Source organism: Bombina bombina, chromosome 1 (genome assembly GCF_027579735.1).
Source record: "Bombina bombina isolate aBomBom1 chromosome 1, aBomBom1.pri, whole genome shotgun sequence".
In the NCBI taxonomy this organism is placed as follows: domain Eukaryota; kingdom Metazoa; phylum Chordata; class Amphibia; order Anura; family Bombinatoridae; genus Bombina; species Bombina bombina.
The window spans coordinates 832829825-832845668 of NC_069499.1; the positions used below are offsets into that span (position 1 = coordinate 832829825).

General features: G+C 39.1%; 1 protein-coding gene across 2 annotated transcripts in view; it reads right to left on the reverse strand.

Moving 5' to 3' along the window:
* Nucleotides 1–15844, reverse strand: part of DHX38 (DEAH-box helicase 38) — a 757289-nt gene that overhangs the window by 268448 nt on the left and 472997 nt on the right. For both annotated transcript variants that reach the window (XR_008400173.1, XM_053699448.1), the window contains exon 22: nt 4820–4954. Coding sequence is in view for 1 of the 2 variants with exons in the window: in XM_053699448.1 (XP_053555423.1) it covers nt 4820–4954 (135 nt within the window). In the remaining variant the exon portion in view is untranslated. The remainder of the gene's footprint in view (nt 1–4819; nt 4955–15844) is intronic.

The following is a 15844-nucleotide window of genomic DNA, read 5'->3' on the forward strand; positions in this document are numbered from 1 at the left end:
AATTGGTCTGAATGTTCCCTCTTTTTTGGGAACTATGAACAGGTTGGAGTAAAACCCCATCCCTTGTTCTCTTATTGGAACTGGATGAATTACTCCCATCTTTAACAGGTCTTCTACACAATGTAAGAATGCCTGTCTTTTTATTTGGTTTGAAGATAATTGAGACCTGTGGAACCTTCCCCTTGGGGGTAGTTTCTTGAATTCCAGGAGATAACCTTGAGAAACTATTTCTAGTGCCCAAGGATCCTGAACATCTCTTGCCCAGGCCTGAGCAAAGAGAGAAAGTCTGCCCCCCACCAGATCCGGTCCCGGATCGGGGGCCATCCCTTCATGCTGTTTTGGTAGCAGTGGCAGGCTTCTTGGCCTGCTTACCCTTGTTCCAGCCTTGCATCGGTCTCCAGGCTGGTTTGGGTTGAGAAGTATTACCCTCTTGCTTAGAGGATGTAGAAGTAGAGGCTGGTCCGTTTCTGCGAAAGGGACGAAAATTAGGCTTATTTCTAGCCTTAAAAGACCTATCCTGAGGAAGGGCGTGGCCCTTTCCTCCGGTGATGTCTGAAATAATCTCTTTCAAATCAGGACCAAACAGTGTTTTGCCCTTGAAAGGGATGTTAAGCAATTTTGTCTTGGAAGACACATCCGCTGACCAAGACTTTAGCCAGAGCGCTCTGCGCGCCACGATAGCAAACCCTGAATTTTTCACCGCTAATCTCGCTAATTGCAAAGCGGCATCTAGAATAAAAGAGTTAGCCAATTTAAGTGCATGAACTCTGTCCATAACCTCCTCATACGAAGATTCTTTATTGAGCGACTTTTCTAGTTCTTCGAACCAGAAACACGCTGCCGTAGTGACAGGAACAATGCATGAAATTGGTTGAAGAAGGTAACCTTGCTGAACAAACACATTTTTTTTAAGCAAACCCTCTAATTTTTTATCCATAGGATCTTTAAAAGCACAACTATCTTCTATGGGAATAGTAGTGCGTTTGTTTAGAGTAGAGACCGCCCCCTCGACCTTAGGGACTGTCTGCCATAAGTCCTTTCTGGGGTCGACTATAGGAAATAATTTCTTAAATATAGGGGGAGGAACAAAAGGTATGCCGGGCCTTTCCCATTCCTTGTTTACTATGTCCGCCACCCGCTTGGGTATAGGAAAAACATCGGGGGGCACCGGAACCTCTAGGAACTTGTCCATCTTACATAATTTCTCTGGAATGACCAAATTGTCACAATCATCCAGAGTAGATAATACCTCCTTAAGCAGTGCGCGGAGATGCTCTAATTTAAATTTAAATGTCACAACATCAGGTTCAGCTTGTTGAGAAATTTTTCCTGAATCTGAAATTTCTCCCTCAGACAAAACCTCCCTCCTGGCCCCTTCAGATTGGTGTGAGGGTATGTCAGAAACGTTATCATCAGCGTCCTCTTGCTCTTCAGTGTTTAAAACAGAGCAATCGCGCTTTCTTTGATAAGTAGGCATTTTAGATAAAATATTTGCAATAGAATTATCCATAACAGCCGTTAATTGTTGCATAGTAATAAGTATTGGCGCACTAGATGTACTAGGGGCCTCTTGTGTGGGCAAAACTGGTGTAGACACAGAAGGGGGTGATGCAGTACCATGCTTACTCACCTCATCTGAAGAATCATCTTGGGCACTATTATTATCTGTGGCATCATTGTCCCTACTTTGTTTGGACACCATGTCACAATTATCACATATATTTAAATGGGGAGACACATTGGCTTTCATACATATAGAACATCGTTTATCTGATGGTTCAGACATGTTAAACAGGCTTAAACTTGGCAACAAAGCACAAAAAACGTTTTAAAATAAAACCGTTACTGTCACTTTAAATTTTAAACAGAACACACTTTATTACTGAATATGCGAAAAAGTATGAAGCAATTGTTCAAAATTCACCAAAATTTCACCACAGTGTCTTAAAGCCTTAAAAGTATTGCACACCAAATTTGAAAGCTTTAACCCTTAAAATAACGGAACCGGAGCCGTTTTTACATTTAACCCCTATACAGTCCCAGGAATCTGCTTTGCTGAGACCCAACCAATAATGGCAGAATAATAATAATAATAATCCTGATAACAATAGGAACTTCGTTGCATGGCCACCTAAAAAAAGGCGCTCAAATACCCCCATAGTATTGTATTGCAACATAGGGAAAGAGGCGCACAGTCATCTCCCGGTCGGCATGCTCTTTTATGTAACCGCCGGGAGATGAGATAGTCAAGGGGAATCTGTTGCCCTGGCCCTGACAACTATACCCCTTAGGGAAATAACAACACAGACATCTCCCGGGCGGCATGTAGTTAATATAACCGCTGGGAGATTATGTCTTCTTAAAGAGCCCAAGTAAGCTGTGCATAGAATAAGTACATGTGCTGTCTATCGTCTCCCCTAAAGGAGAAAACATACCTGAATAAAGAGCCCCTTCTATTTATCCAAGGGCTGCTATTCACAATTTGAGTGGCCAACTTCATCTGAGACCTTTATAATAAAAAATGGCACTTACCTCCCATCTGCCGACAGCAAAGGCAGCTCCCAGGCGTGTGAAGTCCTGCTGCTCACATGGACCTGAGGATTACAAGGAAAACACTGAGTAAGATCCCCCAGATTTTTTCCCCGAATAGGGCAGCAACAGTATATGGGAGGCGCAGTGAGAATAATGTCCCACAAGTTCCCATTGCTTTAAAGCCACCAAATGCTCTACTGTAGAGACTGATCTGGTCTAGGCTACACCCTAGCACAAAGTAGCACTCTTAGGCACTACTTTAAAAATAATAAACTCTTGATTGAAGAAACTAAAACTAACACCTCACTTTAGCTCTTCCTATCACTAACACAGGCAAAGAGAATGACTGGGGTGGGAGGGAAGGGAGGAGCTATTTATACAGCTCTGCTGTGGTGCTCTTTGCCTCCTCCTGCTGACCAGGAGGCGTAATCCCACAAGTAAGGATGAAATCCGTGGACTCATCGTATCTTAAAAAAGAAATTATTCTTACCTTTAAGACACCCATCCACATGTAGCAGACAGCCAAACCAGTACTTAAACATATCAGCAGAGGTAATGGTAGAGGAGTATGTCGTCGATCTGTAAAGGGAGGCAGAAAATGAATCACTGCAACCGTATTTACACGAGAGCCTGCATTAAAAGATTTCCCAGAGGCGAAAACATGGTGTCATCGGCAGTACTCCCTTACTTAGAGAGGAACTGGGCTTCAATATGCTTACCACCTTTCACTGAAGAAATCAAGCACATCATGCTTTACCACCTCCTAAAAAGGCAATTTTTTTAAATTGAGGTATGAGTGAGGTGGGCGGGGTATTCATAGTCTTTTGAGGTTTGGGAAACTTTGTCTGGTAGGAATGTATATCCCATACGTAACAGCTTGCGGACTCTCCCCACCAATATTAAAGAAAAGTATATTAATATAACTGTGTTGGTTATGCAAAACTTGTGAATTGGCAATAAAGGAATTATCTATCTTTTAAAACAATAAAAATTCTATTGTAGACTGTCCCTTTAAATCCCCTTTAATAAAGCCTTAAATTGGGACCTCTTGTCACAAACAGTTTTCTTGGAATAAACAGAACTTCTGCCATCTCTGTATAATCATGTCGCCTCTGAAGCCAGTTTGGCTAACCTCTCCTCATAGCTTAAATTCTCCATTCCCCTGATTAGTTTTGTGAACCTTCTCTAAACTTTTTTTTAAGTCTGCAATGTGTTTTAGAGAGTAGTCCCCAAAACTGCACTCCACACTCAAGATGAGGTCTTACCAGGGATTTATAAATTGACAGAAATATGCTTTCCTCTCTTGCATCAATGCCTCTTTTAATATTATTATTATCATTTATTTGTAGAGCGCCAACAGATTCCGCAGTGCTAGCTGCTAGTATCGCATTAGCCTTAGAAGTCACTGCCTTGCACTGTGTACCCATCTTTAGCTTGTTATCTATTACTACTCCCAAATCAATTTCCGCCTATGTTATGCTAAATCTAGTCCCATTTAAATAGTTTGCCTGCTTTTTTTTACTTCTAATATGTAGAACCTTAAACTTCCAGTATTAAATCTCATTTTACATTTACCTACCCAGTCTTCTACTTTTTGTATAAACCCCATCTACTATGTTATTATAAATAAAAAGAGAGAAGCGCTCAACCTGGGTACGAACAATAGCATAATAGCTTGTTCTATGGCTAGTGACCACCCAAGAAGCAGCCTCTTTTGCTCAACATGTGCCTTTCACAGAGAAGAACTTTCCTGAAGCATATCAGTCTGATACTGACTTAACAGTACAGTCCAGCCCCGAAATACCAGACAATCCCTCTCTGAACGTGAGAAACAGCAAAACCCCAGACGTATGTTTCGGCCTATTGTGAGGTGCAGCCATATCCCTCTAGGCACACTGAGCAATGGGTCCACGTCTGGATTCCCGCATTACAATTAGGGAGAACTTTCCTAAAGTATATCAGTCTGATCCTAACTTTACAGTACAGCTCCCGAAATACCAGGCAATCCCTACCTGCCCAGTCTTCTACTTTTTGTATAAACCCCATCTATGTTATTATGCTAACTTTAACAGCTTTAACAACCTTTCCATGCAAACATATAAACCTGTAGAAATGCTATATGCATAATATATTTGTTGTGTGCATACTGTGCCCTTAGATTTTAAAAACAGTGACTAATAAAAAAATAATAATTCAGTTTTAACATAATAAAATGTTTGAAGACAGATAAAATAGGAGCACATTTATAGGGTGAAGTTCTCAACTTTAATGCGGTCATCAAACTCACCTTAAGCCTAGCAGCTTGGTGGAAATATGCAGCACAAATACATTTTCTAACAATATCCCAGTCTGATCCACAGGAGGAAAGCGACATGCGTTGAGATACCATGATATCCTTTAACTGTGCTCGGACTTCTCTCACCTGAGGGAAAAAAGCTTGTTAATCATGGATGGATGCCAGTTTTCACCCTAAACACATGTAGCTACAGTTTTATCAGTAGCATGGGATGTGTATCCAATACCAGACAGAGTGCTTTCTAACACGATTAGTATTTATGTATGTGTGTATGTCTAGGGAGAATTACAAATAGCTTTGACATCCTTGTTTGCATATTATGATGTGTATGGTAAGAAGTCAGCACGTGCACCCACAGTAGGTTATAAGGGGCAGGTTAGGGACACAGGTAAGAGGAGACTGTGGAATGGCACCTGGGTCTAATCACCATTTTGCCAAATGCTGTAACTAAAGAGAGGTAATGCCAATGTTAAAGTTCAAAACAAAATTTAAAAAACATGGGAGCTCTGCATGAGATCACACATAATATTGCTGATGACATCATAAATTACATATTACATGATAGACATAACAATGAATTAAAAAATATATATATATCCTTAGCTGATAAATAAATTTTCTCATGAGTCCACGAGTCATCACATATGGGAAATTCTCCTCCTGACCACTAGGAGGAGGCAAAAGACACCACTACAAACCATAGCTTTAAATCCCTCCCACATTTAAAGGGACACTCAAGTCAAAATTAAACTTCATGATTCAGATACAGCATGCAATTTTAAACAACTTTCCAATTTACTTCCATTAACAAAATGTGCAGTCTTTTTATATTTACACTTTTTGAGTCACCAACTCCTACTGAGCATGTGCAAGAATTCACAGCATATACGTATATGCATTTGTGATTGGCTGATGGCTGTCACATGATACAGGAGGAGTGGAAATAGACATAACTTTTAACTATTGCATTGTCTTCTTATCATGCATTTGTTGATTATGGAAATCTACAGTGTTGACGGGTCCTTTAACATCTTTAAAAACCTTAAAATTTACGAGGCCCAGAAAAATAAACAAAAAGGGAAAAAATCTTTTTGAAATATTTTGTGGCTTCCACAAATTAATTGACAGCTCTTAACATCTAATTTGTAAAGACAAGGCTCCTTAGAATTCTTAGGAGCTGGACAAAAAGAAGGAATGAAAGTTAGGAATTTTAACAAAACCTGACCCTTTAGCAAACTAGTAAGAGAACAAAAAAACATAATTTATGTAAGAACTTACCTGATAAATTAATTTCTTTCATATTAGCAAGAGTCCATGAGCTAGTGACGTATGGGATATACATTCCTGCCAGGAGGGGCAAAGTTTCCCAAACCTTAAAATGCCTATAAATACACCCCTCACCACACCCACAATTCAGTTTAACGAATAGCCAAGAAGTGGGGTGATAAGAAAAAAGTGCGAAAGCATATAAAATAAGGAATTGGAATAATTGTGCTTTATACAAAAAAATCATAACCACCACAAAAAAGGGCGGGCCTCATGGACTCTTGCTAATATGAAAGAAATGAATTTATCAGGTAAATTCTTACATAAATTATGTTTTCTTTCATGTAATTAGCAAGAGTCCATGAGCTAGTGACGTATGGGATAATGACTACCCAAGATGTGGATCTTTCCACGCAAGAGTCACTAGAGAGGGAGGGATAAAATAAAGACAGCCAATTCCTGCTGAAAATAATCCACACCCAAAATAAAGTTTAATGAAAAACATAAACAGAAGATTCAAACTGAAACCGCTGCCTGAAGTACTTTTCTACCAAAAACTGCTTCAGAAGAAGAAAATACATCAAAATGGTAGAATTTAGTAAAAGTATGCAAAGAGGACCAAGTTGCTGCTTTGCAAATCTGATCAACCGAAGCTTCATTCTTAAACGCCCAGGAAGTAGAAACTGACCTAGTAGAATGAGCTGTAATCCTTTGAGGCGGAGTTTTACCCGACTCGACATAGGCATGATGAATTAAAGATTTCAACCAAGATGCCAAAGAAACGGCAGAAGCTTTCTGGCCTTTTCTAGAACCGGAAAAGATAACAAATAGACTAGAAGTCTTTCGGAAAGACTTAGTAGCTTCAACATAATATTTCAAAGCTCTAACAACATCCAAAGAATGCAACGATTTCTCCTTAGAATTCTTAGGATTAGGACATAATGAGGGAACCATAATTTCTCTACTAATGTTGTTGGAATTCACAACCTTAGGTAAAAATTCAAAAGAAGTTCGCAACACCGCCTTATCCTGATGAAAAATCAGAAAAGGAGACTCACAAGAAAGAGCAGATAATTCAGAGACTCTTCTGGCAGAAGAGATCGCCAAAAGGAACAAAACTTTCCAAGAAAGTAATTTAATGTCCAATGAATGCATGGGTTCAAAAGGAGGAGCTTGAAGAGCCCCCAGAACCAAATTCAAACTCCAAGGAGGAGAAATTGACTTAATGACAGGTTTTATACGAACCAAAGCTTGTACAAAACAATGAATATCAGGAAGAATAGCAATCTTTCTGTGAAAAAGAACAGAAAGAGCAGAGATTTGTCCTTTCAAAGAACTTGCGGATAAACCTTTATCTAAACCATCCTGAAGAAACTGTAAAATTCTCGGAATTCTAAAAGAATGCCAAGAAAAATGATGAGAAAGTCACCAAGAAATATAAGTCTTCCAGACTCTATAATATATCTCTCTAGATACAGATTTACGAGCCTGTAACATAGTATTAATCACAGAGTCAGAGAAACCTCTTTGACCAAGAATCAAGCGTTCAATCTCCATACCTTTAAATTTAAGGATTTGAGATCCTGATGGAAAAAAGGACCTTGCGACAGAAGGTCTGGTCTTAGCGGAAGAGTCCACGGATGGCAAGAGGCCATCCGGACAAGATCCGCATACCAAAACCTGTGAGGCCATGCCGGAGCTACCAGCAGAACAAACGAGCATTCCTTCAGAATCTTGGAGATTACTCTTGGAAGAAGAACTAGAGGCGGAAAGATATAGGCAGGATGATACTTCCAAGGAAGTGATAATGCATCCACTGCTTCCGCCTGAGGATCCCGGGATCTGGACAGATACCTGGGAAGTTTCTTGTTTAGATGAGACGCCATCAGATCTATTTCTGGAAGCCCCCACATTTGAACAATCTGAAGAAATACCTCTGGGTGAAGAGACCATTCGCCCGGATGCAACGTTTGGCGACTGAGATAATCCGCTTCCCAATTGTCTATACCTGGGATATGAACCGCAGAGATTAGACAGGAGCTGGATTCCGCCCAAACCAGAATTCGAGATACTTCTTTCATAGCCAGAGGACTGTGAGTCCCTCCTTGATGATTGATGTATGCCACAGTTGTGACATTGTCTGTCTGAAAACAAATGAACGATTCTCTCTTCAGAAGAGGCCAAGACTGAAGAGCTCTGAAAATTGCACGGAGTTCCAAAATATTGATCGGTAATCTCACCTCCTGAGATTCCCAAACTCCTTGTGCCGTCAGAGATCCCCACACAGCTCCCCAACCTGTAAGACTTGCATCTGTTGAAATTACAGTCCAGGTCGGAAGAACAAAAGAAGCCCCCTGAATTAAACGATGGTGATCTGTCCACCACGTTAGAGAGTGTCGTACAATCGGTTTTAAAGATATTAATTGAGATATCTTTGTGTAATCCCTGCACCATTGATTCAGCATACAGAGCTGAAGAGGTTGCATGTGAAAACGAGCAAAGGGGATCGCGTCCGATGCAGCAGTCATAAGACCTAGAATTTCCATGCATAAGGCTACCGAAGGGAATGATTGTGACTGAAGGTTTCGACAAGCTGAAATCAATTTTAGACGTCTCTTGTCTGTCAAAGACAGAGTCATGGACACTGAATCTATCTGGAAAATCAGAAAGGTTACCCTTGTCTGAGGAGTCAATGAACTTTTTAGTGAATTGATCCTCCAACCATGATCTTGAAGAAACAACACAAGTCGATTCGTATGAGATTCTGCTAAATGTAAAGACTGAGCAAGTACCAAGATATCGTCCAAATAAGGAAATACCACAATACCCTGTTCTCTGATTACAGACAGAAGGGCACCGAGAACCTTTGTAAAAATTCTTGGAGCTGTAGCTAGGCCAAACGGCAGAGCCACAAACTGGTAATGCTTGTCCAGAAAAGAAAATCTCAGGAACTGATAATGATCTGGATGAATCGGAATATGCAGATATGCATCCTGTAAATCTATTGTGGACATATAATGCCCTTGTTGAACAAAAGGCAAGATAGTCCTTACAGTTACCATTTTGAACGTTGGTATCCTTACATAACGATTCAATATTTTTAGATCCAGAACTGGTCTGAAGGAATTCTCCTTCTTTGGTACAATGAAGAGATTCGAATAAAACCCCAGTCCCTGTTCCAGAACTGGAACTGGCATAATTACTCCAGCCAACTCTAGATCTGAAACACATTTCAGAAATGCTTGAGCTTTCACTGGATTTACTGGGACACGGGAAAGAAAAAATCTCTTTACAGGAGGTCTTATCTTGAAACCAATTCTGTACCCTTCTGAAACAATGTTCTGAATCCAAAGATTGTGAACAGATTTGATCCAAATGTTTTTGAAAAAACGTAACCTGCCCCCTACCAGCTGAGCTGGAATGAGGGCCGCACCTTCATGTGGACTTAGAAGCTGGCTTTGCTTTTCTAGAAGGCTTGGATTTATTCCAGACTGGAGATGGTTTCCAAACTGAAACTGCTCCTGAGGATGAAGGATCAGGCTTTTGTTCTTTGTTAAAACGAAAGGAACGAAAACGATTATTAGCCCTGTTTTTACCCTTAGATTTTTTATCCTGTGGTAAAAAAGTTCCTTTCCCACCAGTAACAGTTGAGATAATAGAATCCAACTGAGAACCAAATAATTTGTTACCCTGGAAAGAAATGGAAAGTAGAGTCGATTTAGAAGACATATCAGCATTCCAAGTGTTAAGCCATAAAGCTCTTCTAGCTAAAATAGCTAGAGACATAAACCTGACATCAACTCTGATAATATCAAAAATGGCATCACAGATAAAATTATTAGCATGTTGAAGAAGAATAATAATATTATGAGAATCATGATCTGTTACTTGTTGTGCTAAAGTTTCCAACCAAAAAGTTGAAGCTGCAGCAACATCAGCCAATGATATAGCAGGTCTAAGAAGATTACCTGAACACAGATAAGCTTTTCTTAGAAAGGATTCAATTTTCCTATCTAAAGGATCCTTAAACGAAGTACCATCTGACGTAGGAATAGTAGTACGTTTAGCAAGGGTAGAAATAGCCCCATCAACCTTAGGGATTTTGTCCCAAAATTCTAATCTGTCAGACGGCACAGGATATAATTGCTTAAAACGTTTAGAATGAGTAAATGAATTACCCAATTTATCCCATTCTCTGGAAATTACTTCAGAAATAGTACCAGGAACAGGAAAAACTTCTGGAATAACCACAGGAGATTTAAAGACCTTATCTAAACGTTTAGAATTAGTATCAAGAGGACCAGAATCCTCAATTTCTAAAGCAATTAGTACTTCTTTAAGTAAAGAACGAATAAATTCCATTTTTTTTTTTTTTTTTTTTTTAAATAATTTTTATTGAGGTTTTTGTCAAAATAAACATTTGGTAATTGCCAATATACAATAAAAAGAGAAAACAGGGGAGTATTACAAAGTGAGCTGCAGACATATGACAAATAGGAGAACCAAATAATTGAAAGACAATTACATTCTCATATTATACAGTATTGGAGAGGGCCACTCATGGACCCCAAATGAAAAAACATAATTTATGTAAGAACTTACCTGATAAATTCATTTCTTTCATATTAGCAAGAGTCCATGAGCTAGTGACGTATGGGATATACATTCCTACCAGGAGGGGCAAAGTTTCCCAAACCTTAAAATGCCTATAAATACACCCCTCACCACACCCACAATTCAGTTTAACGAATAGCCAAGAAGTGGGGTGATAAGAAAAAAGTGCGAAAGCATATAAAATAAGGAATTGGAATAATTGTGCTTTATACAAAATCATAACCACCACAAAAAAAGGGCGGGCCTCATGGACTCTTGCTAATATGAAAGAAATGAATTTATCAGGTAAGTTCTTACATAAATTATGTTTTCTTTCATGTAATTAGCAAGAGTCCATGAGCTAGTGACGTATGGGATAATGACTACCCAAGAAGTGGATCTTTCCACACAAGAGTCACTAGAGAGGGAGGGATAAAATAAAGACAGCCAATTCCTGCTGAAAATAATCCACACCCAAAATAAAGTTTAATGAAAAACATAAGCAGAAGATTCAAACTGAAACCGCTGCCTGAAGTACTTTTCTACCAAAAACTGCTTCAGAAGAAGAAAATACATCAAAATGGTAGAATTTAGTAAAAGTATGCAAAGAGGACCAAGTCGCTGCTTTGCAGATCTGGTCAACCGAAGCTTCATTCCTAAACGCCCAGGAAGTAGAAACTGACCTAATAGAATGAGCTGTAATTCTCTGAGGCAGAGTTTTACCCGACTCAACATAGGCAAGATGAATTAAAGATTTCAACCAAGATGCCAAAGAAATGGCAGAAGCTTTCTGGCCTTTTCTAGAACCGGAAAAAATAACAAATAGACTAGAAGTCTTACGAAAAGATTTCGTAGCTTCAACATAATATTTCAAAGCTCTAACAACATCCAAAGAATGCAACGATTTCTCCTTAGAATTCTTAGGATTAGGACATAATGAAGGAACCACAATTTCTCTACTAATGTTGTTGGAATTCACAACTTTAGGTAAAAATTCAAAAGAAGTTCGCAACACCGCCTTATCCTGATGAAAAATCAGAAAAGGAGACTCACAAGAAAGAGCAGATAATTCAGAAACTCTTCTGGCAGAAGAGATGGCCAAAAGGAACAAAAAACTTTCCAAGAAAGTAATTTAATATCCAATGAATGCATAGGTTCAAATGGAGGAGCTTGAAGAGCCCCCAGAACCAAATTCAAACTCCAAGGAGGAGAAATTGACTTAATGACAGGCTTTATACGAACCAAAGCTTGTACAAAACAATGAATATCAGGAAGAATAGCAATCTTTCTGTGAAAAAGAACAGAAAGAGCAGAGATTTGACCTTTCAAGGAACTTGCGGACAAACCCTTATCTAAACCATCCTGAAGAATACTGTAATATTCTCGGTATTCTAAAAGAATGCCAAGAAAAATGATGAGAAAGACACCAAGAAATATGTCTTCCAGACTCTATAATATATCTCTCTGGATACAGATGTACGAGCCTGTAACATAGTATTAATCACAGAGTCAGAGAAACCTCTTTGACCAAGAATCAAGTGTTCAATCGCCATACCTTTAAATTTAAGGATTTCAGATCCTGATGGAAAAAAAGGACCTTGAGACAAAAGGTCTGGTCTTAACGGAAGAGTCCACAGTTGGCAAGAGGCCATCCGGACAAGATCCGCATACCAAAACCTGTAAGGCCATGCCGGAGCTACCAGCAGAACAAACGAGCATTCCTTCAGAATCTTGGAGGTTACTCTTGGAAGAAGAACTAGAGGCGGAAAGATATAGGGAGGATGATACTTCCAAGGAAGTGATAATGCATCCACTGCCTCCGCCTGAGGATCCCGGGATCTGGACAGATACCTGGGAAGTTTCTTGTTTAGATGAGAAGCCATCAGATCTATTTCTGGAAGTTCCTACATTTGAACAATCTGAAGAAATACCTCTGGGTGAAGAGACCATTCGCCCGGATGCAACGTTTGACGACTGAGATAATCCGCTTTCCAATTGTCCATACCTGGGATATGAACCGCAGAGATTAGACAGGAGCTGGATTCCGCCCAAACCAAAATTCGAGATACTTCTTTCATAGCCAGAGGACTGTGAGTCCCTCCTTGATGATTGATGTATGCCACAGTTGTGACATTGTCTATCTGAAAACAAATGAACAACTCTCTCTTCAGAAGAGGCCAAGACTGAAGAGCTCTGAAAATTGCACAGAGTTCCAAAATATTGATCGGAAATCTCACCTCCTGAGATTCCCAAACCCCTTGTGCCGTCAGATACCCCCACACAGCTCCCCAACCTGTAAGACTTGCATCTGTTGAGATTATAGTCCAGGTCGGAAGAACAAAGAAGCCCCCTGAACTAAACGATGGTGATCTGTCCACCATGTCAGAGAGTGTTGTAAAATCGGTTTAAAGATATTAATTGAGATATCTTTGAGTAATCCCTGCACCATTGGTTCAGCATACAGAGCTGAAGAGGTCGCATGTGAAAACGAGCAAAGGAGATCGCATTTGATGCGGCAGTCCTAAGACCCAACATTTCCATGCATAAGGCTACCAAAGGGAATGATTGTGACTGAAGGTTTTGACAAGCTGATATCAATGTTAAACTTCTCTTGTCTGACAAGGACAGAGTCATAGACACTGAATTTATCTAGAAACCTAAAAAGGTTACCCTTGTCTGAGGAATCAATGAACTGATTGGTAAATTGATCCTCCAACCATGAACTTGAAGAAACAACACAAGTCGATTCGTATGAGATTCTTCGAAAATGAGAAGACTGAGCAAATACCAAGATATCGTCCAAATAAGGAAATACCAAAACCCTATTCTCTGATTACAGAAAGAAGGGCACCGAGAACCTTTGAAAAAAATTCTTGGAACTGAGGCTAAGCCAAACGGTAGAGCCACAAAACTGGTAATGCTTGTCTAAAAAGAGAATCTCAGACACTAAAAGTGATCTGGATGAATCGGAATATGCATATACACATCCTGTAAATCTATTGTAGACATATAATGCCCTTGCTAAACAAAAGGCAGGATAGTCCTACAGTAACCATCTTGAATGTTGGTATCCTAACATAATGATTCAATAATGATAGCTCCGGAACTGGTCTGAAGGAATTGACCTTCTTTGGTACAATGAAGAGATAAAATAAGACCCCAGCCCCTGTTCCAGAACTGGAACTGGCATAAATACTCCAGCCAACTCTAGATCTGAAACACATTTCAGAAATGTTGAGCCTTTGCTGTGTTAACTGGGACACGGGAAAGAAAAGAATCTCTTAGCAGGAGGCCTTAACTTGAAGCCAATTCTGTACCTTTCTGAAACAATGTTTCTGAAACCAGAGATTAAGAACGGAATTGATCCAAATTTCTTTGAAGAAAACGTAATCTGCCCCATACCAGCTGAGCTGGAATAAGGGCCGCACCTTCATAGGTACTTAGGAGCTGGCTATAGGTTTCTATAAGGCTTGGATATATTCCAAACTGGAAATAGTTTCCAAACTGATACCGCTCCTGAGGATGAAGGATCAGGCTTTTGTTCCTTGTGAGGAAAGGAACGAAAATGATTATTTACCCTGGAAAGAAAAGGGAAAGCAAAGTTGACTTAGAAGACATGTCAGCATTCCAAGTTTAATCCATAAAGCTATTCTAGCTAAAATAGCTAGAGACATATACCTGACATCAACTCTAATGATATCAAAAGATGGTATCACCAATAAAATTATTAGCATGTTATAGAATAAAAATAATGCTATAAAATTATGATCTGTTACTTGTTGCGCTAAAGCTTCTAACCAAAAAGTTGAAGCTGCAGCAACATCCGCTAAAAATATAGCAGGTCTAAGAAAATTACCTGAACATAAGTAAGCTTTTCTTAGAAAGGAATCAATTTTCCTATCTAAAGGATCCTTAAATGAAGTACTATCTGCCGTAGGAATAGTAGTACATTAGCAGGAGTAGAGACAGCCCCATAACCTTAGGGATTTTTGTCCCAAAAAACTCTAATCTGTCAGATGGCACAGGATATAATTTGCTTAAACGTCTAGAAGGAGTAAATAAATTACCCAAAGTATTCCATTCCCTGGAAATTACTTCAGAAATAGCATCAGGGAGATAAAACACTTTTGGAATAACTACAGGAGATTTAAAAACCTTATTTAAACGTTTACATTTAGTATCAAGAGGACCAGAATCCTCTATTTCTAATGCAAATAACACTTCTTTAAGTAAAGAACGAATAAATTCCATCTTGAACAAATACAAAGATTTATCAGCATCAACCTCTGAGACAGAAACCTCAGAACCAGAAGAACCATTATCAGTATCAGAATGATGATGTTCATTTAAAAATTCATCTGAAAAAAAGAGAAGTTTTAAAAGACTTTTATGTATACTAGAAGGAAAAATAACAGACATAGCCTTCTTAATGGATTTAAAAAATAAAATCTCTTATGTTATCAGGAACACTCTGAAAATTAGATGTTGACGGAACAGCAACAGGTAATGTAACAGTACTAAAGGAAATTTTATCTGCATTAATAAGTTTGACATGACATGCAATACAAATAACAGCTGGAGAAACAGATACCAAAAGTTTATAGCAGATACACTTAGCTTGGTAGCTCCAGCATTGTGCAGTGATTTTCCTGAAGTATCTTCTGACTCAGTTGCAACGTGGAACATCTTGCAATATGTAAAAGAAAAAAACAACATATAAAGCAAAATTGATCAAATTCCTTAAATGACAGTTTCAGGAATGGGAAAAAATGCCAAAGAACAAGCTTCTAGCAACCAGAAGCAATAAAAAATGAGACTTAAATAATGTGGAGACAAAAGTGACGCCCATATTTTTTCGCGCCAAATAAGACGCCCACATTATTTGGCGCCTAAATGCTTTTTGGCGCCAAAAATGACGCCACATCCGGAACGCCGACATTTTTGGCGCAAAATAACGTCAAAGAATGACGCAACTTCCGGCGACACGTATGACGCCGGAAACGGAAATAGAATTTTTGCGCCAAAAAAGTCCGCGCCAAGAATGACGCAATAAAATGAAAAAAGTCAAATTTTAAGGTAAAAAATGTTAAATTAAAATGCATTATCCCAAATATGAAACTGACTGTCTGAAAAATAAGGAAAGTTGAACATTCTGAG